The sequence below is a fragment of the Rhipicephalus sanguineus genome, chromosome 9, assembly GCF_013339695.2.
Source record: "Rhipicephalus sanguineus isolate Rsan-2018 chromosome 9, BIME_Rsan_1.4, whole genome shotgun sequence".
Lineage (NCBI taxonomy): Eukaryota > Metazoa > Arthropoda > Arachnida > Ixodida > Ixodidae > Rhipicephalus > Rhipicephalus sanguineus.
Genome location: NC_051184.2, coordinates 15975569 through 16000602, shown reverse-complemented (window position 1 = coordinate 16000602; position 25034 = coordinate 15975569). Strand labels below are relative to the sequence as shown.

At 44.4% G+C, this 25034-nt stretch overlaps 1 protein-coding gene across 1 annotated transcript in view; it reads left to right on the top strand.

The window, feature by feature from the left end:
- Positions 1-4497: 4497 nt before the first annotated feature.
- Positions 4498-25034, top strand: part of LOC119404644 (inactive phospholipase C-like protein 1) — a 60752-nt gene continuing 40215 nt past the window's right edge. Inside the window, exons 1-11 of the mRNA XM_037671228.2 lie at positions 4498-4726; positions 6564-7731; positions 12916-13065; positions 13859-14065; positions 18367-18406; positions 20155-20284; positions 20362-20474; positions 20848-20911; positions 23222-23315; positions 23403-23520; positions 24385-24470. Coding sequence (XP_037527156.1) covers positions 6633-7731; positions 12916-13065; positions 13859-14065; positions 18367-18406; positions 20155-20284; positions 20362-20474; positions 20848-20911; positions 23222-23315; positions 23403-23520; positions 24385-24470 — 2101 coding nt within the window. The 5' untranslated portion in view covers positions 4498-4726; positions 6564-6632. The remainder of the gene's footprint in view (positions 4727-6563; positions 7732-12915; positions 13066-13858; positions 14066-18366; positions 18407-20154; positions 20285-20361; positions 20475-20847; positions 20912-23221; positions 23316-23402; positions 23521-24384; positions 24471-25034) is intronic.

The window sequence follows — 25034 nt, the reverse complement described above, 5'->3', positions numbered from 1 at the left end:
CAACATAGGAATGAAAAAACGCGTCTGATGATTGAGGCATGGCATATCGAGAATGGTAGCGCATGCGTGAGCCATCCGTCCATTAACTTGCATAAAGATGAAATCAAATGCCTTAGCAGTTAGTTATCTTTCGCGTAGGCCCCCACGCGTGCCGGATTGATAGGTTCCCCTATCGCATGGACATGCGCAGATAAGTTTTCGTGCCTTCTTTCTTTTCCGCCATTGTGCGTCTCTTCAGTTGTTAGGCGTCGTTTGTGGTGTCCTGACTTCTTTCTTGTGTCCGTGTTTACACGCCCTGTCTTTTTAGAATGAATACGTACCAACTAGCTCAGCTCTCTGTTATTCTAAGCTTCATGTTTTAAATGTATCGCACAGGACTTTTTAGAAGAAAGCCACAGTGACCGCCTTAAGAGTCACTTTCCCGATTCATACATTCACTTTTTTACGCACTCCGATGCACTGCGTTGCTTTGGCGTCGTTCAGTCAGTGATCCTCGAAAGTTGCTATTGTTTATTTTTCTATTTTTTTCCGGGGCCACCTCATGAGAATGACTTCGACACCAAGTACAGATTATCTGCAATACCTCCCACATCGTTTTCGAATATACTTTTTGAAAGTGTCTACCTTGCAGGTGAGAACGGCCAATAATAGTGGATAGGGCAAATAGTAGTTGGATGACCATGGATGGGTAGTGCATTATCGGCTGTTACGTACTCGTTTGCCCTCCTCTCTGTGAACCTGGGGGTATAATAAATAACTAAATAAATGTGGTTTCCTTGTCTTATAAGGGTACAAAGTGGAGTAGCATCAATGTACCGCGTACTTCTCCACTGCACACTTGAACCTTCAACCACGAAAGGTGGACCGCACCACAATTTTGACAAGAGACCAACACAGAAACAGCATGCGCTGGGGCTCTGTTTCTTTGTTATCTGTCGTTTCTCTGTTCGTCCGTTGTCGAAATTGCATTGTGGCCTGATACACAAAACCAACTAGGCGAAATTTATGTTTTAATGAGCCCACAACCACATAACCTTGCGCGCACATGAAACCATCGCTGTGAGCGCAATATATGCTACTGTCATCATGATGATGCTCATTATGATGAACGCAGCGGATGGAATCTGTTAGCGTCGTCTCTTGCCCTTCCTGTATTCAGCGCAACAAGAAACTACGAATGCCTTAGAAAAGTTTGCAAGCAGACAGTCGCATTCTTGCAATGGCCTTAATAATGGAACTGTAATGAGGAATTCACTAATGTACCGAAGTAAATTAAGATACATTTTTCAAGTATCGTGTCGGATCAGTGGCGTAGCCAGGGTGTGGCACACCGGGCCCGTGCCCCCCCCCCCCACCCCTACTCCGAACTTTTTTCTACCATGGGATACAGAACACAAAATGACACTCGACCGCACTTACCTGGTCCCCATGTCGGATCATGAGCGTCCCCCCCCCTCCTCTCCTCCCTAAAAACTTCGGCCTACGCCACTGTATCGGATACAATTATTCTGTTAGTATCTTGTATCTGTATCTCAAGTACTTATCGTCTCGGTATCTTGTATTGTATCTCGATACAGTTGCAAAGTATCTTTGTCCAGCTCTGCCAACTAGCCCAATTTGCTGTTTTAATCCAATACGCCGCCGAGTAATTGTTGTCAGCTCGCTTATGTCCTTAGGCGACAAAATAGTTTTACGTAATCACATTGTTCCAAGATTTGCTAGCCTTAGTCCAGGACTTTTCGTTATATGCTTGACCCGTTAGAAAATCTTCCCGCCGTTTTCGCTTGGGTCGGGTCACCTGGCATTAGCTATGCCGTCTAATGGTGTTCTGGCGGCGTACAAAAGATGAAAAAAAAAAAAAAACAAAACAAAACAAAAAAACAAAACACATCATTGGAAGCACTCGCAGGGCCAGCCTGTGGGGTACGTTCATATCGTATCGTCACGTCCCGATGCTAACGTTTCTCTTATTTCGGTTCCTCTCTGGACTGCCAATGTAATTTATCGGCCTCCTGCTCCTTAATTTGGCTTCCAAGTAGCAGCAGATAGATCAGAGGCGAATGAGGCCGCCGTATAGTTAACTGGTAGAATTGTGTTCTCGCTCTGTCTTCGTCCCCATGGTCCCATGTCATAAGCAGCTGAACATGTAAGCTTCTGACATTTCGCATCGCTGCCTGGACTTACTGAAAACAAAAAGGGCGTTAGTCCGTGCAAATGCATCGCTGTTTCTCCGAAGAAGTCGGCAAGACTGCGCTTTACTTCGGAACAAAGAAGTCTCGATGACCGTCCGGCTTCGGTGCTCACGCAGTAACACCTGGCTAAATTAAGTCGCCATCCACAGGCGACGCCTCGCGCTCTTTGCCGTCGGCCTCTTCGAAAATAATACCGTCGTAAACTTCAGCGCGGACGAGTTAATCTGAAACGTCGGGTTAGGGAAAAGCCGCATGCATGGGCGGGGGGACGTTAATTTAAGATCGCGCGTGTGGAGCTGTGCGAACAATTAGCAACAGCAAAGGAGTAATTGCGTAAGCAGCTGTCGCATACACACGCAGGCGCGCCACCAGACGGGCTTTAATCTTTAATTCCAGTGAGTGAGTCATCCGCGTGACAGCGAGCGAAGCAGGAAAAGAAAGGAAGAAAAGAAAAAAAGAACGGCGTCATCAAGAAAGCATGGGAAGTCGCCCTGTTTGCTTGGAGAGATCCTTCCCTCCCAAGGGCACCGAACGGGTCGGCCATCAATAAAGGGGTGCGTTATTTTGAGTGCCGCCAATCGAAATCCAATGAGCGTGTTCGGCCACGTGCCAGTCGGAGTGCGATCAACCGTGCGCTTTACGTAAGATCGTTCCAGCAAAAGGCTGGACCCGGACGTGGCCTCTCTCTACTGTGCCTGCGTAGCTTCCAGAGTTCGTTTCTGTTCGCCGCTACTGTCTACGTTTCGCGTTTCCATCAGGTCATCTTGTATTTCCTCAGTTCACGCCTTCTGATGGTGGAAGCAGCCGCGCAAGTCTTCGAGACGACGTAGCCTGTGAGATAAGTCACAGGCGCCGATCTCTGCACTTGGCGTTCTTTCAGAGGAGAGGTAGAGAAAGGTTGAGAAGGGTCGTGAGGTGGTTTGATGTGTTACAGCACTTTAGCTCTGGCATACAGAAAAGAAAGAAAAAACACGAAATATCCGAAAGAACGCTTTCGCTGCAACAACAGCTTGCTTATAGAGATTATGCGAAATATGTAATTGGTGGTAGGTGCACAATAAACTCGATTTATCTGCTTGTTAGGATTCGCAAACTGGACCACTGCGATGGTGTCGAGGGCGCCACAGATCAAGGACGCCACAATTTGCTTTCAAGCTTAGAAGCGGGTTAAACCTGCAAAATTGTCCGCTCGCGCTCGAGACAATGGAAAGCACCAGTGTTTCAATGAACTTCAGCTAATGATCTTATAGTTGTCGCAATGGCGACACACTTTCGATCGAGTTCGCGGTCCAAATTGATTCATATATTGATTGCGATTGGCTATCTTCCGCTACCTGCGCGGAGCAGCCAATCGCGATCGATAAATTCGATTTCTCATACTCGACCGTTATCACTGTGCCCCCCCCCCTTTTTTTTTTCTTGTGGGACAGGCATTATTTCTTATATGTATAATGACCTTATTTCGCCGCCGCCAGTCTCGCGTTTGCGCCGCGGTTATGATCACGCGAAATTCGTGCGTGACGTACTTAAGCGCGCCCGGTGCGACGTAGATATGTGAAGAGCGCTTTGCACTTTCTTGCCTTACGTAGTGCACGTCGCAGTACTGCACGAACTCAACACAGTCCGTAGAAGTAGCTCACTGAACCCCGGGCTGCCTGCTTGAAGTACGTTTATAAATATATGATAGCAATGCAAATAATAATGACAAACGCCATATTCATATTTATGTAGTTGGAACCGGAAAGTCACGGCAAAGAATAAGCGACAGTGCTGTCAGTGCAGCACCGTTCCCTCCTAGTGCGGCGCGGTGGCTCGATCAGCAGACCTGACCTTTCTCAAGACTAGGAAGCCGCAATTGTGCTCGCACTGCAGATATGCGTTTCTGTGAGCACGTGGCCTTTTTAAGCAACGCGGGCAATTATACAGCTTAAGCAAGCTTCAGTTTCGAAGTAATGAGAAGAAGGAAATGGCAAGTCTTGTGAAAGTGCCACGTATAACGTGCGTAGCACATGTGCAGCGGTTGCAAACTGATGAGCACTGTGAGTCCTGCATATTTAGCTATTTTTATTGTACTTCTTTGCTTTAGATCCCGGTATACGCGTCTCGTTTCTCCGATATAGGTGCTTCATGTAGATCGCGGGCGATTTTCTTCCTCCCCTGCCCTGTTTCTTCTACGTCCCCGTCTTTACTCGCTCCTGCTCACTCTCCGTCCCTCTGACGGTCGCCGCCGCGCGGGCGGCGCTGCGATCGCAAGCCGTGCCTGCATTTTCTCTTTTTCTCGTCTTGGCGCTCTCCTTCCTTTCTCGTAGTCGTAGAATCTCGCCGCGCTGTCGTCGCCGCCGCTGCTGCCGTCCCGGGCGCTTGGAGTCGGAATCGTCCGCGGCGGCTGCGGCATAATCTCGCCACACGACGCGCGGATCAACTCTCGGCGTCCGAATGTTTACCCTCCGCCACTTCGACCATGCTGTTACGCATCGGCCTGCGGTTCGCTGCAGCAAGCCGCCTCTGCCCTCTTCCTGATCGTGCTGGCACAGGTAAAGGAGGAACCGAAAAGACGCTCGAGAACGAGTAACGGGCGTACTCTCTCTGGCGCCTAGGATTTCACGGCTCTGCCGATTTGCGGATCCCGTGAAGAGGCACGCATCCTGCTGGTAGTGCCCTAGCTCTCAGGGGCGGTGATTTCACGATGTCGTTCCCGGGATATTCGGTGGCGAAACCAAGCTGTTTCGCGGCCGCTGCTCGTTCGGCCGTCGGTATGCCTGCGCCAGCGGACGCCGCATCGACTGACGGCGCCGACGGCGGAGCGAAGGACGTAACGGGAACCCGTGCTTGCGCGCGCCGTTATGTTCGTGATCCGGTTTTCGGCCGGCAGCGTCGTCACGATTGCAGCGTTCAGTAGAGTGAAAACCGCATCACTCCCGAAGCGGATGGTTGGCCCAGAGATGTGCATCTGCGAGCTGCTGGTGTTGTGTGCGTTAGCGCGAGAGATGCGACTCGCGCGCAGCTGGTCGCGCGCGCTGTATCGAGCCTGTGCAGCAGCTGCACGCGAAGGTTCTCGCACGTATGTATACGTAGTGTGCGCGAGATCTTCCCCGAAAGTTTACGGATCTCGATCTCGGCACTGCCTTCCTAGTTTCGCCTATTTCTCATGTGTAGCGCGGAATTTCGTATCTGGCGCGTGACCATGAAACCCTGGAGCGCGCTGACTCGTCTGCTGCATAGCGGGTCTTCGCAGCGCGTGATATGTGTGTCGCCGCTTGTTTCTTTTGACGCCCTTCTTTCGAGGTCACGAGAAGAAGCTTCGTGCGCTGCTGTAAAATGGTCTGGCAAACATGCCTCGCGCACTCCTGTAGGATCACAGCGCGCGAACTGCTCCGAGCGAGAACCGTCGTATGCGGGCGCACCGCGCTGTGCTCGAGCCGTTTTATTGAACTGCCACTGTGACCTTTCACCACCGTCAGGTCCCCCGCCTGCTGCAGCGTGGTAGCGATGTATCGCCTTATATATATATATATATATATATATATATATATATAGATAGATAGATAGATAGAGAGAGAGCATGTCCCACGCATTACACACTCGTATATATTTGCAGCTGGCTGTTCAGTACCTAGCAGGTCGGCTTTTACATGATTCAATTCTCACAGGCAACCACTGTTTTGCGTGATGCATTATAAGCATGCATACAGAAAGAAATATGTTGCTTGTTGTGTCTATTTCGCACTTTTTTATATTAGAATGTATTAATTGCACAGTATTTAGTGAGCATGACTACACTCATGCTATGGTCATTTTGTGAAACAAGTAGAGATACCCTGTTAAAGTGACATGTACTGTCTGCTGGCTGTGGAACTATTCGCAATATTTTAAGTAGTCATTTCTCACTGGTTAAATAAAGCTAGATGCTGCTCAGAAGCTTCTAAAAATCTTTGTTTACATTGCATGATGAATTGTGTAGCCTGGTAAATGGGACAATTCTGAGACCATGTTACGAATGCACATCTGCAATGGTGCCTTCACCCATTGTTTATTTTCACAACTTCTGCAGTAGCCTTGGATTTTAATAATAATATTTGGGGGAATATTTATTTTATCATTGTAAATGCCACATCTTGAACTCTGTTCACATTGAAGGTTTTTCAACCGGATGGTGTCGCTTGTTGGCATGGGGATCTTTGCCTCAGCACTTTTCTACTGGTAGTGGAATTCCACCCAGTGGCCGCAGACCGTGAAATCAAAAGAAAGAGTCGGAATAGCTAATCACTTTAATAGCATTGCTGACAATGTTTACTTGCAATTTCTATGTACAGAACAGTGTTTTGTGCTTTCTTCCAAACTGCCTATTTTCTATTTTTTTTTTCTTCTCAGCCACCACTGCTGCATTTGCATCAGCCACTGCAAACTTGGTCTTGGCACAATGCCCAAGAAAGGACCAGGATGAGCAACAGGGATAGTCCACTCAAGCAAAATAACGTCCCACCAGGACAGCAGTCAACCGCAGCAAGGAGAGGGCATGACGACAGTTGCCAGCCCACAAATGTGGCCACGATACCATCCACAAGCACTTCAGAAAGTGACTCGGCTCATACACCCACTGCAAGTAATACTTCGCACTCTGCCGCTGCACCCAGTGCAAGACTTACTTGTTCGAAAGAGAATGAATCATTTCCAAGGACAAGCTCTTCACCGGGAGTCTTGGACAACCATTCTGCGTCGTTAGGGTCGGATGGTGCGGTTCGTGCTCAGTCAGACGTCGCCTTGCCTACCTCAGATGATAAGTTGTCCGCAAAGCCAGGCAATGAACTTCCACTGCGTCGCTCAAATAGTGACAGGCCCAGCTCCCAACCCTTGGTGCCAAAGGTGTGTGCTGACGTGAGTCGAACACTCAGTGTGCCTGTGGTTACTTCAAAACAGCCATGTTCTTCACCAGCCAGGAGGGGACACTTGGAGCAGGGGGCTTTAAGGAGATCACCAAATCGTGCCACAGACTCAGTGGCACAAGCGCAGGATTCAATGCAAATCGACCCAAAGACAGACGAGTCACCGCCAAATGGAATCTCTTCACACGACCAAAAATCAGTGCTGCGAAGTGAAGCTGCACTAAACACCACCATGGTGCAGCAAAGTGTCACGACAGCAGCCGAGGCCCCATCACAGCCCACATTTTCAAGCCACCGGGATTCCCAGTCGTCGGTGCAAAGTACAAGTGATGCCAGCTCCATAGAAGTGACGGTGGCCACCCCACCGTCCAGCGAGAAAGATCTACCAGCAGCGACGAAACTCGAGCTGTGTGGGATCAGTGCATCTGTGAACAGTGTGGCATGCTCATCTGATTCCGATTCTCACGAAAGTGCAAAGGGCAGCCTTGTGTCCACGGATACGGATTCGGCGCTCCGAGTTCAGTTCACTGCTTCGGGTGGGAGGGAGAGGAGGGACAGCAGTGGAACACTCTCTCTCAACCAAGCCCAGATGATTCCCAAGTCAGTATCATTTCATAGCGGCACAAGCTTACCTGCTGAACGAAAGATCTGTAGTGGTAAGTCCGATTATACTTTCCTTTCAGATCAAGCCTGTAATGTATGGCTCGGCAGTTGATCAACTAGGCTTTAGATTCACAAGTGAAGTTTGCAAGTAGTAGTAGAAATAATCTTTATTAAAAAAATAATTGAAGTCGATCTTGTCCCAATCGGAGGGGGCCCTTATTTGAGGGCACCCGATGCCTCGACAGCTGCATCAGCCTGGTTCATGAGCCGGTGCTGGTCATCCTGGCTAGAGCTAAGTCGCCTGCCTCCCTTCGGGACTGGGTCGGCTTGGGGATAGGGGAACTATCACTTTATGTCGACACCCAAGGTAGTGTGACACTATAAGGTATCATGTTTGCCACAAAAAGGACTTGTTATATTGTATGGGAATCTGGTCAAGACAAGTTCAAGGGACGATTGCTGTGATGAAGACAAGTCCTCTTGTCAAAACATTGGCTCCAGCAATATTTCCTGTTCAATGATTTCTCATCACTACATTGTGTGGGTACCAGTGTCGAAGGCTTAAGTGTTTGTACGTGTTTGCCTGTAGTCACCGCCAGATGACAGCCTCTTCTCTGGTTAGATTATTGGCGGATGGGGTAGTGTTCTTCTCTCTAAGTGATAATATTGTATTATTTCTGAATACTGAGTCATCAGATGGGCCCCTTAATTGCAGTTACAGAAAGCCTTACTCAGCTTGCGTTAGTAAGGAAAGCCGAGCTAGTTGGTAAGAACGCATTGTTGAATAACCAAAAACACAGGGACACAGGCTACTCAGAAGAATGTCAACAAACTGCTTCATCTCTATATTGACCTTGAACTGTATCAGAGTTGCCTTGGTATGATAGTAGCATCAAAAGGTGTTCTAGCGCTAGCAGACACGGACACAACAGGACCAGCGCTGTCTTTCTCATCCATGCCTGCTTGCGCTATGACACCTTTTGATGCATATAACCAACTAAACCAAAAAGCCACATTGATGAATGATAATAGTCTTTTTCAGGCAAGATATTACCGACAGACATCTGCTTATTCAAACAGTGTGGTTTGTTTACTCTGTGAACTTTAAGCACATAAATTGCCAGTTTTGTTGATTTCCTTGGCTTAAGTGTTTTATTAATGCACAGATACAGTTATCCAATGAATTATTCAAATAAAGGTTTCCAAATAATCACGTCACAATGTAAGCAGAAATGTGCTTTTCTGTTACTTGCTGCGAGCTGTTAAGTTTTTCGTTATGCCGTGTGGTGACACCAGAAAACTGTCATCATGAACCGGCACGCACTCTCTTCGTCCTGTTCTCTACCTTCTGCTTCGCTGCCAAAACACGTGCACGAGTTTGTCCACAAAGAGAGAGAGAGAAAGAAAGGGAAGAGAGAAAAACATAGAAATAGACAGAGAGAGAAAGAGATGGAAAGAAACAGACACAAACAAGAGATAGAGAAAAAAACAGCAAACATAGCCGTGTATAGTATAGTTAGCAAGGGGTGGGAAAAGGAAGTGAGGAGGAGGGAAAGGAGGCAGAGAGAGGGTAAAGCATAGTACAGTATAGCAAGGTGTGGGTGAGGAGGAGGGAAAGGAGGGCAACGCCACCAGCTCTACTGCTTCCTCAGTCTTCACACCACGAGTGCGTAGGTGCTCCAATTTTTTTGGTGCTTACTTGCTTAGATAAATCGCCTTATGGTTGATGGAGGTACGTGTGAGGTATCCTTAGCTGGCATTGTGAATGCCCATCCTTATTTTAGTGACCCTGATGATGTTGCCAGTATTTATTTTTATTATTTGCTAGAAATGTGTCTGAAGTTACTGCTAAGCACTTGTGAAGCTCTATGACTGTGAAGTTCTATGACTGTGTGTTACTTCTACAGCTGCTGGTGCACCTGCCGTTATTACATTCAAGTTATAATAATTTATGTGCACTTCTGTGATTTGAAGCATTATTTATCAAAGAAGTGGTAATGCACACAAATGTATAACTATTTGTAAACGAAGGTCATTGTACTATAGGCTAATTAATGGCAGTGATTGAAACAGGAATGCAGCTATAGTGAAAGCTAGCTTTCATAACTAAGAAACTGGTGGCTGAAATGGCCTGCCAGAGGAACAGATATGTGTGCAGGGTGTGGGAGAAGCTGTCTTACAGTGGAATCTGGTAACACTTGATGTTGCAAAAAGTTTCTCTTGACCATATGGCTTTTTATTTTTTGTGGCATTTTTATGGCTTTTCGTGGCCTTTCAAGATGTCAATAAAGTCCTTTGAGTAATAAACTTAAACTCACGCGAAGGACCCCAAGGCTTATGCTAACATGTTAATTAGCCAACTTGAAAGTAAGGTAGATATTGCACTAGAAATAACAAAGCAAAAAGTGATAGGCACACATAATAATAAAATATATAGAGAGGCAGCTGTAGGTTTAATTAAGTAAACACTTCACATGAAGTTCTGGACGAAGAAGTGTAATTAAACTGGTAATCTGAAAGTTATGACTGATATGTAGGTGATCCACTAAAATGACAGAACAGTTGTGAGAAGCACGCCATCACTTGACTTTCATTTTTGCATCCATGGTGGAGCTTGCTTTGTTTTTTTTCGGGCTTGACAAACTGGATGTGGAGGGTGGGGACTGCGGTGAGATCTGGCCCCCCCCCCTTGGAGGATCCTGTGCATATCTATGAGGGCTAGCAAATGCATGATCAGCATTTTAAAGATGTCATACATCCTGCTTTATCATGAGACACAGAAGGTACAATGGAACACATTAAAGGAAAAAGGATAACCTGCTAGCTGGCATTGGAGAAGCATGGGAGAAGGGCCTCTGCCTTGCAGTGGGCGCAGTCAGGCTGATGATGATGATGACAGTGCAAAACTGTCATGAACAGAAACAGATGTCTTAACAGCTATAAGGACTGCCTTCTATCTTAGGTTTATTGAACACTAACCACACAGACACGGGAAATTGTTGCAGAAACCGTGGGTATGTAAAGCCAATTATACAAGCAAAATAGAGAATTGACCTGTAGTAATGAAACTCAACAATTTATTTTAGTTGCTGGCACATAGCAGAAATGTAGACATTGACTTTGGACATTGACAAAGAAAGCTTATTGACAAAGTCGTCACTCAACCTTATGAAGGCACTGAGTTTCGCTGGTTTCATCGCACCTAAACATGAACCAACCGGCCCAGCTTTTCACGTTTCTGGTTACGAAGGCATTAAATGCAGTGCTTGCAGTGGCACCAAAAATAAGAAAGTCTGATGTAGAGCTATATACAGGGATTCTCGACAAATCAAGCAGCAATGGCCATCTGGTGGCAGAGGATCATACCGCATTGCGGATACGGTGGCCTCTGAGATTAAACAGCATAGTGTATCAATCTTGGAGGCCATGCTTGCTTCAAGCTAGGTACAAAAATAGGGAGTGTAACAAGGTCATAGTTCTATGTTAGCATAGCAAGACATTCTTGAGCATTGCAGTATTGACAAAAAGGAGGAGGTCACGTATAGGTAATTGAAAAGTAGGAGAAGGCCAAAAAAACGTGACAAGAGCAGCATGTGAATATAATTGAGAAATTCTTTATTAAAAACAGTTAATGAGGTGACAGCTGTTTACACTTGAAACAGTCAACACTTCTAATGGTACGCCAAAGATCAAAATAAATTTAGCTCTATTATATTGTGTCAATCATAGCCACATAAAAGGCTGATGCTTGAACTGGAGTGACTCCTAGTGGCTTAATACTTGCTTTCCAGTTTTCTGTTGTGCATTGTTTAAAGACACAGAAGGTTGTGTCCATGGCAAAATTGAAGTGGGCTGGCTTCCACATTAGAAATTCTTAGGGTGTTGCATTACACTTGTTAATGCATGCGTTAGTGGTGTAACTGTTACAGTATCAGGCTTCGATGCTTGAGATTCCTCTGCATTTATGTGAATATGTATATGTAGATGTGTGTGTATGTGTGTGTGTGTTTGTGTGTCATTTTGTGAAGGCATATGCCTGCTCTGGCTATGGTGCAATGCTCACATTTTATTCGCGACACTCTTGTATTTTATTATTCTGGTACATCTTTCTGAAGCTCTTGACAATGTATATTTTTATACTGAAGATATTCAAGTATCATTTGTTGTTTTCCAGCTTAGTTCTGTAGAGAGCAGTCAGCGACAATCACATCTTTAGATGTAGTTCGGATAGGGACACACATAGACCGTATGCTGCTCATTGAATGTGGCATTTTACATGCTGTTGTGTTTTTGGCTAGTAAACGAACAAACAAACAAATTTATGTGAAAGAGCCCAAGAGTGCTATTGCATTAAAAGAAAAAAGTCAATGAAGAGGCATAGACAAGAACCTCATTGATGTAGGTTTTTATGAGATAGTGGCACATGTAAGTTGCAAATGCAATTATTCAAATAACAATTTCTTTACTATAAAATAAACTGCATGTCCTTGTTTTATTTCTGTAAAGAAAGACTATGCTGCTTTTCATACTCATAATCAATTTATAATTCATACATTTCCTTTTACTTTTAATTGCCCAATCATTTAATGCTCACTCAACGATGCACTCTGTACTGTGAATGATGAAAAAGTAGATATTCAGCCTGGAGTGAATCTACCGAGAGAAGAAAAACAACTCATTCATCAAGGAATAAAAGTTACCATGAAAAACAATTCAGAAACGTAATCATCACCTTGCTTCTCAGAAGAAAAAGCACTAAGGCTTCTAATGAAGTTCAGATAAGCAACCTGTGCACACGCCATTTCCTTGTTTTTCAGAGAGCTTCTTTACATGCCTGGGATTGCTTGTCTTGTTTATAATTATAGAGTAAAACCCCCCATCTCAAGAGTCATGCAAGAATGCCTTTTAAAATCCTGTGTCGCGTTGGACATTTCATTATCTGACCGTTTGCATGTATTATTTTACATAGAGTGGGACAGGCTGGGTTAGCTTACTTTGATAGCCTACATCAACTTCATTTTCCTCTGTCTCTTGCTTACATTTTGCTTTTATGAAATACCGATGTAATGCAGATGTACTGAAACGCCTTCTGTTCTTTTACTAGTATTGTTTTCTTTTTGTGGTTGTGGTCAAATGCTGTGCAATGTTGCATTCATGTCATAGTTTCTGGTACTAAAACAGCAGTCTTACAAGTGGCTTATTCTCCCTCCTTCTTTCTTTTGTTTTCTTTTATGCAGCTCACGACTGTCTTCAATTTATGATCACTGGCAGCAGCCTTCTTAAGATCAGGGCTAGCTCTCGTCAGTACCGTCGCTACTTCACGCTTGAAGAAGATCTCACGGCTATTAAGTGGGTGCCATCTTCAAAGAAGTCCAACAAAGCACGCTGTAAGTATCTCGTTCTCGTGAGAGCTATTACCTACATAGTTCCACAGTGATAGTATGACTCAAGTTGCAGGTCAGCAGGAGGTGGAGGAAGTTAGGGGAATAAACGATACCTGTTATCGAACACATAGCCTATGAATGAGAATGTTTGCATCCTTCAGTTCATTTGATCTCAGAATGCTTTGAGGTGTTGTTGCACTGTACTATGTACTGATGGATTTAAAGCAAAATCTCAAGTCCATTCACACTGCTTTTGAACTGTACTGATTACCAGTAATGAAAATTCAGCCTAAGTGTTAGTACCAATTACTTGAGTACAGTTATGTTGTTGTCATTGTGGTTGTTTGTACATTTTAGTGCGGTATTGATTAAAGGAGCAAGTTCTCTTTGTTTTCCGTTTCTTTATTTACTACGTAATACCTTTGTGTGTAATAGTGTTCTTATTCTTGATTGTGCTATTGTAGGAACGAGTAGTTTTGTTTATTTATAAAGCATTGTTCGCATAGCATAAGTACGCTGAATAAGCAGCAAAGATGAATTGGTAAAAACTGAAACTCTGAATTTTTTATACATCTCTAGCAATAATTTGAATTGATGTAGTTGGTCACACAGTGTGAAAATTGACAGTGCTTAGACTAGGGCGTGTTCATTGCAGTCTTAGCATCATCAGTTCTTGTGCTGTATATGTCTGTATACTATATGGTGCAAATAAGTCGACATTGCATTCTTCTGCATTTTCGGCATTAAACCTGTTTGTTTGGTTCATATGTTTATAACAGGGTTACGTTATTTACAGTATCTATACGCTCTATACGAGAAATCCGAATCGGCAAGAGCACTGATGTGCTGAGGGACAAGGAAGTGGCGGGATGTTATTCCGAGGACTGTGTCTTCTCTGTCATATATGGTGATGACTTTGAATCGCTTGACCTCGTGGCCTCTACTCCCGACGAAGCCAACTTCTGGGTCACTGGCTTGAACATGCTCATTGCAGCCAATCGATGTAAGCAGCCTTTTGCAAATCACTCTCTTGTTTGTCTGCTGGTTTGCCTGATAATTGTGGATGAATATGTAATGTTAAAGCTGTATCAGAGCTTGTAGTCCCACAGTGCAGTTGAAAAATGGAGGTTGATCCTGAATAAGAAAGAATATTCATGCGGGCAAGTTTGTTTAAGTTCATGGTGTAAAAATTGCAGCGTGAAGCACTGAAGTGCAAACTAGCTTCCGATTCCCACAAGGTGTGGGATCTGCCGAATTTTTTTATATAGCCTTTGACTAGCAACTTTGTAAATCTGGTTAACACGCATGTTGCGCTAGTGAACCATTCTCATCCAGATAACGTGTCCTGAAAGCTTCTGTCTTAAAACTTCATTCAAAAGACCCAAACGTTGGGCATGCTGGCATTCCATATTTACAAAAAAAAAAAAAAAACAGCAAAAAACAAAGGGAAGACTCGATCAACACAGCCCTTTTCAAAGATGAACAGTGATGCATTCAACTGGTCCTATCTTCATCTTTCGCAAAAAGATCATAAAATGAAGAATTTATTTGTTGGTGATGCCTTTGCTGGCACTTTGCTGTAGTTTGGTTTGAACAGGGTTTGGTTTGCACAGTTCAGTTTAAGTATCTCCATAATAAAGAAAAAAAGAAATGATCTTCCATATGTGTGTGTATAGTGTGCTTTGTTGAACGAGTGTTGTGCTTGTGAACTAGTGTTAGCATTAATTCTTTCTGTGTTTTTCTTAAATCCAAAACTGGTGACCCATTCAGCTTCGACCATCTTCTTTTCTGTTCTCAGGCGCAGCGGTTATGCAATCCCTTCTTTTCACGACCTTCCTTCCGAAGGCGTGTTTCAAAGTGACAGGTGCAATTGTTTAAAGAATGAGTTTTCAGCGTTGTCTGGGGTTTTCAAAGTCGAGCTCTTGTTTTTGTGGATGTCCTTTTTATTTCGTTTATTTTGTTTGTCCTTTTTCCTTGAGACCTGTCAACTTGTTTTTCTCAAGCAGTGCTTCTTGTCGCATAATGCTTTGCTTTCTTCTATATTATTTTGCCTTAGACGTGGCTGGTGTATTGTTCTGAGCACTCTCTTGTACGTGGCTGTAAGTGCCTTTCTGCTAGGGTTCCCTAAGTTAAGGCAATATTTCTGTGCTTAGTTCATTGGGATTATTGCACTGATATTCCTTTTTACTTTTTCATTCATGAGTAATACAGTGTTTTTTATAGTGTTGATGTCTTTTAATTAGGGGTGTACGAATATTCGAACTTTCGAATATTTTTCTAATACTGTTTGCTGTTCGATTCGATTCACCCTGGAATTGTACTATTCGAACTATTCAAACCTCTGGAAAATAGATATAACGGTTTATAACAATGGAAAATAAATATAACGACGCAAGCGTGCTTGGTCTTGCGTTCTGGGGCGCCGACGTGCGAAGCTATCATAGCCGCTTCCACTGGTGCTCTGAGCGGTCGCCGTGCATTAAGCTTGGCCGAGGGGTCCGCTGCCGATGCGCGAAGTGCCCACCCACGATTCCAAGGAGCCAGCGGGTGATGCGAGAAGGAGGAGGAAAAAGCTTTATTACAGGGAGTAAGTGGGAGATGGCCACCCCTCACAACCACTAGGTGGGCTCCTCATTACAGGAGCCCATTGGCGACCACCGTGACTCAAGCTCGGTTGACCAGGCCCCTCTGGCTCACCAGGTCGGAACAGCCGAGCAGGGCTGCCTCCCAGTCCTCCCGGGTGGGGATTGGTTTTAGGGCAAGGTTCCGGGTTGACCGGCATGCCCACACCATGTGGAAGATGTCCGAAGACTTCTCCACACAGTGCGGGCATTTTCCTGTACAGGCAGGATCAAAATGTTTTAAAGCTGCCGGGCACAGCAGCGTTTTGGTGTAAAGGCGGAGGAGTGTGCGTTTCTCCACCTTTGTAAGGCCCTCACAGGGTTTAGGATAAATTGTGTGGCCGAATTGATAGAATTGAGTAATTTCTCGAAACATTAATGACGGATTCGGTTCAGGATCCATTTTGTAAGGGTCTGTAGGCGTTGCTCGGAGAGTCAGTGCGCGGGCAGCAGCGTCTGCCATTTCGTTGCCTTCGAGGCCCATATGAGCTGTAGCCCATGTGATCATCCGGGACGTGGGGGCCCCAACGTAACTGCTATCTTGAAGGATGCGATACGCAAGGTGAGAAGCCAGGCCCATAGCCTACTTCAAAGTTTCCTACACCTACTTCAAAATTTCGGTCGGGGATTGAAATTTTGAAGTAGGTGTTTTTACCAAAAATAAATAATGAAAATAGGTCTTTTTCTCATGTAGTCATAGTTTTCAGCAAGTGCCCCACCCCCACCCCCCTTCGAAAAATATTCCTGGGGCCACGGGCCTGTGAGGAGTGTACCCCTGTTCAATATTTCTGCATGCCCCTCTGGAGTCGGTAATGATGATGCGCGAGTCCTGGTCTGGGCGGCAGCTAGCGTGAGGGCGACTTCCTCCACATGTGTTATATTTTGTGCCCTGAATGTTAGGCATTTCACCGCAACCCCCATGGCGAGGGCCGGAGGTGTCCACGTAAAAGCTGCCGTGTTTATTCCCATAGTGGCGGGCCAGTGCCTCCGCCCGCGCAAGGTGCCTCCCACTGTGGTCGTCACGTGTCATTTTGGCCGGAAGAGAACGCACGAGCAGGGCGTATCTCCAGACTTCTGTGGCGCAATTTTGTATGCGTTTTTAAAACGAACGGATGCGTACGTGCTCTTTTGTCAATGTTAGGTGGTGGATGTGTAGGCGGGCTAATAGGCGGCGTCCCAACGTCGTCTTTGAAAGTATTGTGTATTGGTTGGTCAAGTGTGCCTCCGGGAGCTCTGCGACAGTGTTTGCCATCCCCAGGCCCATAAGGCACTGGTTGGACGTGGGTATCGGGAGATCGAGGGCGCGCTTATACATCTTCCTGAGAATCTTGCGACAAAGCACATTGCAGCGTCTTGCTTTCGTGAAAAAGCCGCAACTAGCGCGAGTTAGGCCTAGCCACGACTTCGTGCAGTAAGCTCGGTCGTGATGTGTGTGGTCGTGGTGCCCGATATTTCAAAGTATGTCATGCTCAATCGCGAGTACAAAGAGTTGTCCAGCGATGGTCTTCGTCGCTAGGTCCGAAGTGCTGACAAGAAGAACCTCTAACCGCGGGCTCCATGAGTTGGTCCGAGATGCGCGTCTGCGATGTTCGCGACGAGCGCAGCACACTATTGTAATAATGTCGAAGTCTGGGTCAATTGGTACATGACGCTGAGGCAAAAACCAGTCAAAAAGACGCCGGACAAGGGGAAAAAGTGACACACGCAACGACTGGTCGTTGCGTGTGTCACTTCTTCCCCTTGTCTAGCGTCTTTTTGACTGGTTTTTGCCTCAGCACTATCGTAATCTGATGATGAGGTTCCGCTTACAGCTGCCAAACTAAAGCGTAATTATATTCTTAGTGACCGTCGACCTGTGATCACAGAATGAAAGAACGTGTCACTAAGTAGCGCAATTGTCGACATTTGTGACCTCGTGATGCGCAAGCAGCAGACGATGCTCTCCCGGAGCGAGCATCGGACCAAGGCGAGGTGTGCTGCAGCAACATCGCACAAACCCACAGATGGAAAGGGTGTTTTTTCATCCACTTTAATTTATTCCAATTTATCGTGTAATTGCTGCACTAGAGTTAAAAAATGATGTCTCCCTATGCATTCCTTAGTTTAATTATTGGTTTCGTTTGGTTACAGTAGTTATTACTGACTCAAAGTTACATGGCATGCATGCTCAAAACATAGTAATTAAAACATAGTAAGTAAGGACACTAATGTAGGTTATACCGTACACACGCTAAAAAGCAAAAGTGCAAGAATGTCAATTATGAATGCACTATCTTAAAAAGAATTTTCTCCAAGATAGTGACAGTATAAGAGCAGATAGACATATAAGTTGGCATACATATATGGATGTAGCTTACAGCATGAAGTTTAAAGAGTGAGAAATTAGTGAGGAATTTGTATAGCCAGGAAAATCTAATGTCTGCCATCTCAGTGCAAGAATTGGTTTCTTTCGTTGTGATGATTGCTGATAAGAAACTTTTGATGCTGCTCGATTTGTTTGCATCGTGTGCTTTCTGCCGCTTTGCTACATTATCTGGGTAGGATGCTATCATTTTGCACATTCAAGGAATTCACCCCATGTGACTGCTGATGCCGCCGCACGGGGTCATTTAGTGAGGAGTTTGAGACTCAGCGTTTACTAGGAGCAAAACATTATCTTTAATTATTTTTCTTTCTTTTTCAGCACCCGATAACCTGGATGAACGGCAGCGCATGAGAGAAAAGTATCCTTGTTATCTCTTATCACTTCGTCTGCTTTCTTCACAGCACTTTTGGCACATGTCCTTATAGCTGAGGTGCCCACTAGACGTATTGCAGGGCAATCTGCTTATGTCTTTGGCTTCTTATCTGGGGAAGATAAGCACTCTCTCCTTGCACGACATTTTCATTTTCTTTTTTTCTACAGTGTGACAACATCAGATTTGAAAAGATTTGGCAGATCCCACGCCTTGTATGCAGTGGCATAAATCCAGAAAAATCACAAGGGGGGACACGCATCAGACCATGGTGGCCATTTTGTTTTTATACATAAGGGTTGTATTTTCATTTACATAAGAATTAAACCATGCCGTGAAATAAAGTTTAACAAACGAGTATAGGGTCCCAGCTCGAGCAATGGCATTGTTCTATTCAGTCTTCTTTGAACCGGTCGAGCGGCTTTTGCAATTTTGGTAGCCTGACGCAGCTGAGGGGTATTGAACACAGGTACACACTAAAAAATAATCAGCTTTTAAAAGAAGTTGCTATACTTAACTGTCGAGTAATTCAAATATGTGATGTTCTAAAGCTAAATCTCAAGGGAGGACACTTGCAAGGGGTGTCCCCCCACAGCCTGAACACAAGGGGGGTCAGGACCCCCCTGACTCCCCCATAATTTGCACCAATGCTTGTATGAATCCGTTTCATGAGAAGCAGTCTCGTGCTGTGTGAATCTGCCGCAGTGGCTCAGTTGTTACGGTGCTCGGCTGCTGACCCAAAAGACATAAGTTTGATCTCATTCGTGGCGGTTGCATTTCGATGGAGGCAAAACTCTGGAGGCCCGTGCACCTTGAGGTGTCAGTGCACGCTAACTAGCCCTTTGTAAACTTCCATTCACGTTACCACTGGTCCAGTCCAAAGACTTTTAGCTAATTTTAGGTGCCATGCGAAAACACTCACATATGGAAGTGGACAGCAAGATATATTTATTTTTTCTCCATTCTCTTCTAGTGCAGTCAATCAGCGGTACTTTGAAACTGTGTGGTACCGCTCAAAGCGTGCCCTATGTTGGAGCCTGGGATTTCTTTGGCCTTGTCAATGTGCACACCAAAGGCTGCTGTTTGTTGTGTTGTCTTTGTGAATGTTGTCATCAGAGCCCTTATCTGATGAGCTTTCTTCTTCTTTGGATAGAGAAACTATTTTGCTCTTCATGTTCCACAAAGCCCGGGAAATCGGTCTTCTAGAATGCCTGTGCTGCATTGCCTGTGTTATAGTGTTACTTGTCAAACAACAAGATTTTCTTTTACAATGTTTCACACCCTCTCCTTGCACTACCTTATGAACTGCATGTTTGAAAAAGAAATAGCTGACGATTATTCAACACATAATCAGTGTAAAAAAAGTGCTCAGATTTGCAGTTTGAGCATTACTTGCTTCTCATACTAAGCAGTTTAGACATTCAAAAAAGTGTCACACAATTAATCTTATTAATTCAGTCATTCATGTCACAGAAGAATTCAAGTCTTAGCTCACTGTGTAGTTCTTCAGTATGCACTGTTTACATAAAGAAGGTTATTTTAATGATGACTCGTGGTTTTAATGGTCTCTAAGCACAAATGGATGTGAGAGATCTAGTAAGAAAGGGATTAATTTCAGTTATCAGGCTTTATTTAATACTTACCCAAAACAGAAAACACCGCTTCATGGGATGACGAAGTGTTTTGATTTTGAAGTGTTTTGTTATTACATCGTCCTTGACTGTGCCAATCGCTAGGTGGTTGCAGGAGATGTTTGAGAAGGCTGACACAGAGAGGAAGGGACTTTTGGATGAAGTGGAAACTATAGCCCTAGTTCAGAAACTTAATAGCCAGCTTAGTGTTGTCCGGTTGAAGCAAAAAATGATGGTGAGTGGGAGCTTTCTTGTTTCACTTTTGCTTGAACATGCTGCTTAGCTTACTGTGGCACTCTTCTTGATACTTAGGAGTTTGATGTTGGAAAGACAGAGCAAGACCGGGGCAGGATCGACAGGTCTCAATTTGTGAGCTTGTTCAAGGAGCTGGCTACTCGTCCAGAGGTGTATTTTCTCATGGTCAGGTGAGTGCCACTTGACTGAAAGCTTTTCAGCAGTGTATGTTCATAATAATACAGTTCATTAACATACTTTAAGTCCTTTGCAGGACAAAGACTTTAGGTGGGTTAGCTAACACAGGAGAAACGATCATAGTCAGACCCATCCTATACTAGTCTCTTTAATCTGGCACTTATTTTCTTTATTTCCGCTTTTGTTGTGTTCTTAAAAAGACCAGAGTTTATTTGTTATGTGTAATGCGTGATCTTCCCAGCGCCTTCCTCTCCATGTCAAATAGAAAGTCACTTTCCGTTGTTCATCATTTACATTATGCCTATCATTTCCTGTTCCATGTTGCTTCTGCACGACTCTTTAGATTGGTTTGGTTTTCATTGACAGATACTCTGGCAAGGACTACCTTACTGTTGAAGACCTCCAGTTTTTTCTTGAAGGAGAACAGGAGGTGAGTGCTGAAATATTGGAAGCTTCAAATCTGAGCTAATTGGTGGGGGTGCAGATCTTTGAAATACTCATGAAAACATACATGCATGTGTTGCTCACAGTGCAGTAGGTTAGGGGGGACTGAACTTTAGGAGCTGTTCTCAAAGCTACTTCTAAATGCAGGAAGTATCTTCCTAGCCTGTGAGTGACATGCTTCTCTGCATCACCAAGTCTTCGTGCAGGCATCAACAAGTTTTTTTTTTTAGGGGGGGGGGGGGAGGAGGGTATTATAACGTGAAAGCCCTCATCAGGACATGGCAACAATGCAGTTCAATCGGATGCCTTTGGACATTCATTGCATATACAGGCTTTTATTGGAGGAGCGCTTTGATTGATTGAAACAAACTGTTGGCATACTTTGTTCAGAGATGCAAATGATGGTTCTTGCATGACAGATTCAGAAGGACAGTACTATATATCTACGCATGGGAACTAAATTTTGTTCACATTATATGTCTGTACTTCATTTGTTTACTATTATAGACCTTGAGTGTTGTTAATTGTTATCTGGGCAGTATTCAAAAGGCACCTGCAAGCTGTGGCGTAAATCCAGAAAAATAACGAGGGGGGACACACGTCTTGCAATGGCCGCCATTTTGTTTTTATAAATATATTTTATTTTTAATCATGAAAATGTAAATTATGCTTTCATATAAAATTAAAAAAACAAAACAAGCATTAACGTCTGCGCCAAATCAGGGAAAACAGCACTTAGCAGCGAATAGTATAAGTGTACGTTGCATGGTGAAGTTCTTTTCTAATGTTAAAACATATGTAGGCTATGGCATATTTCTAGCTATGTCATTTGGTTTAGCAGAATTTTCGTTTAACACTAGTACCTGCTGTACTCTGTAGTAGTGCTTGCCCCAATTCCTGTCGTGCATACCCACCTGAGGAGTTTTGAACGAAAAAGCACAAGTTGCCGATAGCTTAAACAACTTCACTGTTAAAAAATGAGGAGCCATTCCACTCTGTAAGCTGTAGGACCAGTGAAGCTTTTTAGCGCCTGGCGCAGATATGACATGGTGGACGCCAGTTTGGTACGTGGGGCCCGGTTGTTAGCGGCCGGGCTGTTAATGCTCAGTACGCACTATTTCTTGCACCGCTCTCTAGAGGGCAATAGGGAATGTTCTAGCTGTTTACAGCTTCACCGTAAAAGGAAAATGAAGTTTGTAATATCAGGTGTATGGGGGGGGGGTCCCATTGAATGCACTTTTGGACTCTTGCGCGGATGCTCGGCTTAAAGCAGATCTCCATGTTCCAGGCAACCCAGTGCATGCGCAAGCGATAGTCTGGAAGCACGGCGAGAATGTTCTTGCTACAGCACAGACAGGGCCTCAGAAGGAGGGAAGGGAGTGTCGGAGGAGGCTGGCTCTCTGAGCCCAGCTAAGTGATGTCATGTTGCGTTCAGCAATACAATCGATCGAGGAGAAAAAGAACCTGGCCTTTGCCTTTGAGTCATTCTAGGGGAATGCGTTGGCGATAGTGTGAATCTTTAACATTGAGGCACTGTTGTATGTCGCGGCACTGTTGTATGTTGTTTGTCTACCACTTCTGCTTATAATTACATAGATGTATTTAGAGTGTTATGTCAGAAAGTAGAGTTTTCAGTATCCAGTATTTGCTTTATTTACTTGTTTTGAAAAAAAAAAAAAGATCGCTGAATCGGTCATTCGAGAACATTCAAGTGCATGACACCATTATTTTTGCATTATAGATTGAAATATGGAGTGCTGCTGAAATTATTTGCTCCATGAGATTTGCAATGAATTGAAATATTTATTATAGCTTTTCATAAGAGCCCCATAATAATTATTCAGATGCTGGAATGTAAATGCAGCATGCTTCTCCAGTGTACTCCAGAATGTGAAAGTAGCTGCTCCAAAGTGCTCCGAGATGGAACTTTTTGCTGCTCCAAAGTTCTCCAAATATGAAAATTTTGCTGCTCCAAAAATTGCTCCAAATCTGAAGTCCTTGGCAGCATCACTGAATAAGGCTTAAAGCTTTCTATGCAAGAAGCCGCTGTGGTAGTTCAGTGGCGGCAGGGTTCCACTGTGACAGCCACATTTCAGCAGGGGCAAAATACCAAAATGTCTATACACCTAGGTACAGAATGAAGAGCCATAGATTTTCAAAAATGTTTGTAGTCCTCTGCAACAGTGTCTGTGATCTCTGCTGGGTGGCTTTGGGAAAATAAGCCATATCATTAATTCAGTCAGTGTATGCAAGACACGTGTGAGTAACATCATTTGCCTTTCTCTTCTTCGAGCAGTTTGAGAACATCACTGTTGATGATTGCCTGAGGCTAATACAACGATATGAGCCTTCAGAAGAGGCCAAGAAAAACAAGCAGATGCTCTTGGATGGTAAGCCTTTTTTGAGGGAGTTGTGGCTATGTCCCGATAAAAAAGGTGTTCGACCCTAACGACTTAACTCGTACCTGTGCTCGACAGGGTTTACACTCTTTCTGCTGTCAGATGAGTGCAGCCTAATGGACCAGGCACACAAGCGGGTGTTTCAGGATATGGACCAGCCTCTCTGCCACTACTTTATATCTTCATCACACAACACGTGAGTGAACTTTTGCTGTAGTTCATTTTGTATTTGGCTGGCAGTACAACAGAAGCTAAGTAATTAATGGGGGCGTAGAAGTTGCCCCTAAAGGGGCCCACAACACTTTTCGAACACAGAAAATGCTGCAGGTCGATAGTCGAGGCTTCTGAGAACATGTGTGGTAAACATTATAGCGCAGCACACAAATGATGCAATAAATGCAGTTTCTACTGCGTCGTAAGGTTAAGGACACGGCCATTGGCTGATTGGAGCACCGTAAGCTGCATGGTTACCACGGCCGCTGCGGGGTGCTGCGACATGCCCACGCCATGCTATAGTGCTAGTATTGGTACTCAAAATATAGAATTACACCAGTGAAAAAGTACTCATTGTCTGGACGAGCGCTGATGTACGGCTGTAGGTTTCTCCCCCCCTTCCACCACCAGAGTAGCTTTCAGTGCATTGGCTGCGACGAAAAGAGAGAGAAAGCGCTTAAAGCATGCAAGAAATCCCTGTAACTTCGCTCATACCTGACAGATTCTAAAAATTTTAATGCCAGTCAATTCGTGAGGCAATGAACTCCAAACTCCAATAGTGACGTCATCTAATGATTGCTTGGAAATGTGTTGCAGGGCCCCTATAAAGTGTTTTAACTGCTACGCTTTCTGAGACATAGCTATTTCATGTGTTACAACTACAACCTGATAGCAACTATAACTGAACCACTTTAGAGTCCTGTGTTTCTGATGCAAAGCTTTAGAACGAGTGGGTTTAATGGTTTGTGAATATATTAATTGACCTAATGTTTTATTGAATCAACCGCATGCTTTCTGTTACTACTAGCATATAACCTGCCATCATATTATTCACTTTTTCCTGCAGCTACCTTATGGAAGATCAATTAAAAGGACCTTCAAGCATAGATGGCTATACTCAGGCACTCAGCCAGGGATGTCGTGTTGTCAAAGGTGTGTAGCCAGTTATAGCATCCTGCTATAGCAGCTCTTCAGAGCTTCTATGCTTCTCAGTTTCATATTGGTTTCGCTACCATCCTAATTAAGTTTGTTGCTGTTCGGGCATTAATAGCCATGTCCTGCCCAAGTTCAATTACCACGTGGCTTCGGATGCCCTAGTTTCACCACTCTATCTGACTTACGGCTTCCTCTACTAAGTGCTCTCCTTATGTCACCGATTACACTATGTTGCTCTATTGTACCTTCATTTACCTGTGTTTTTCACCAAACATGCTAAGCAAGTTTATTTCTTCCTGTTAACTTTTACTGGGATGTGGTGAACTTGCACGTGATGATGTATTGTAATTCTGTTCTCTTTCTCTAAGATAATGTTTTTTGTGTCTCTCTTTTTTATCATTGCATTGTTCTCAATATACTGTACCTTCACATTTTGCACCTGCCACTGTAGAACTGAGAGGTGCTGGCTAACTTCATGAACGGGCTGCACACGCATGCCTATAAAATCAAGGGGACAAGGAGGGCACAGAGACTCCCTTTATTCAGTTGGTGTAACACTGC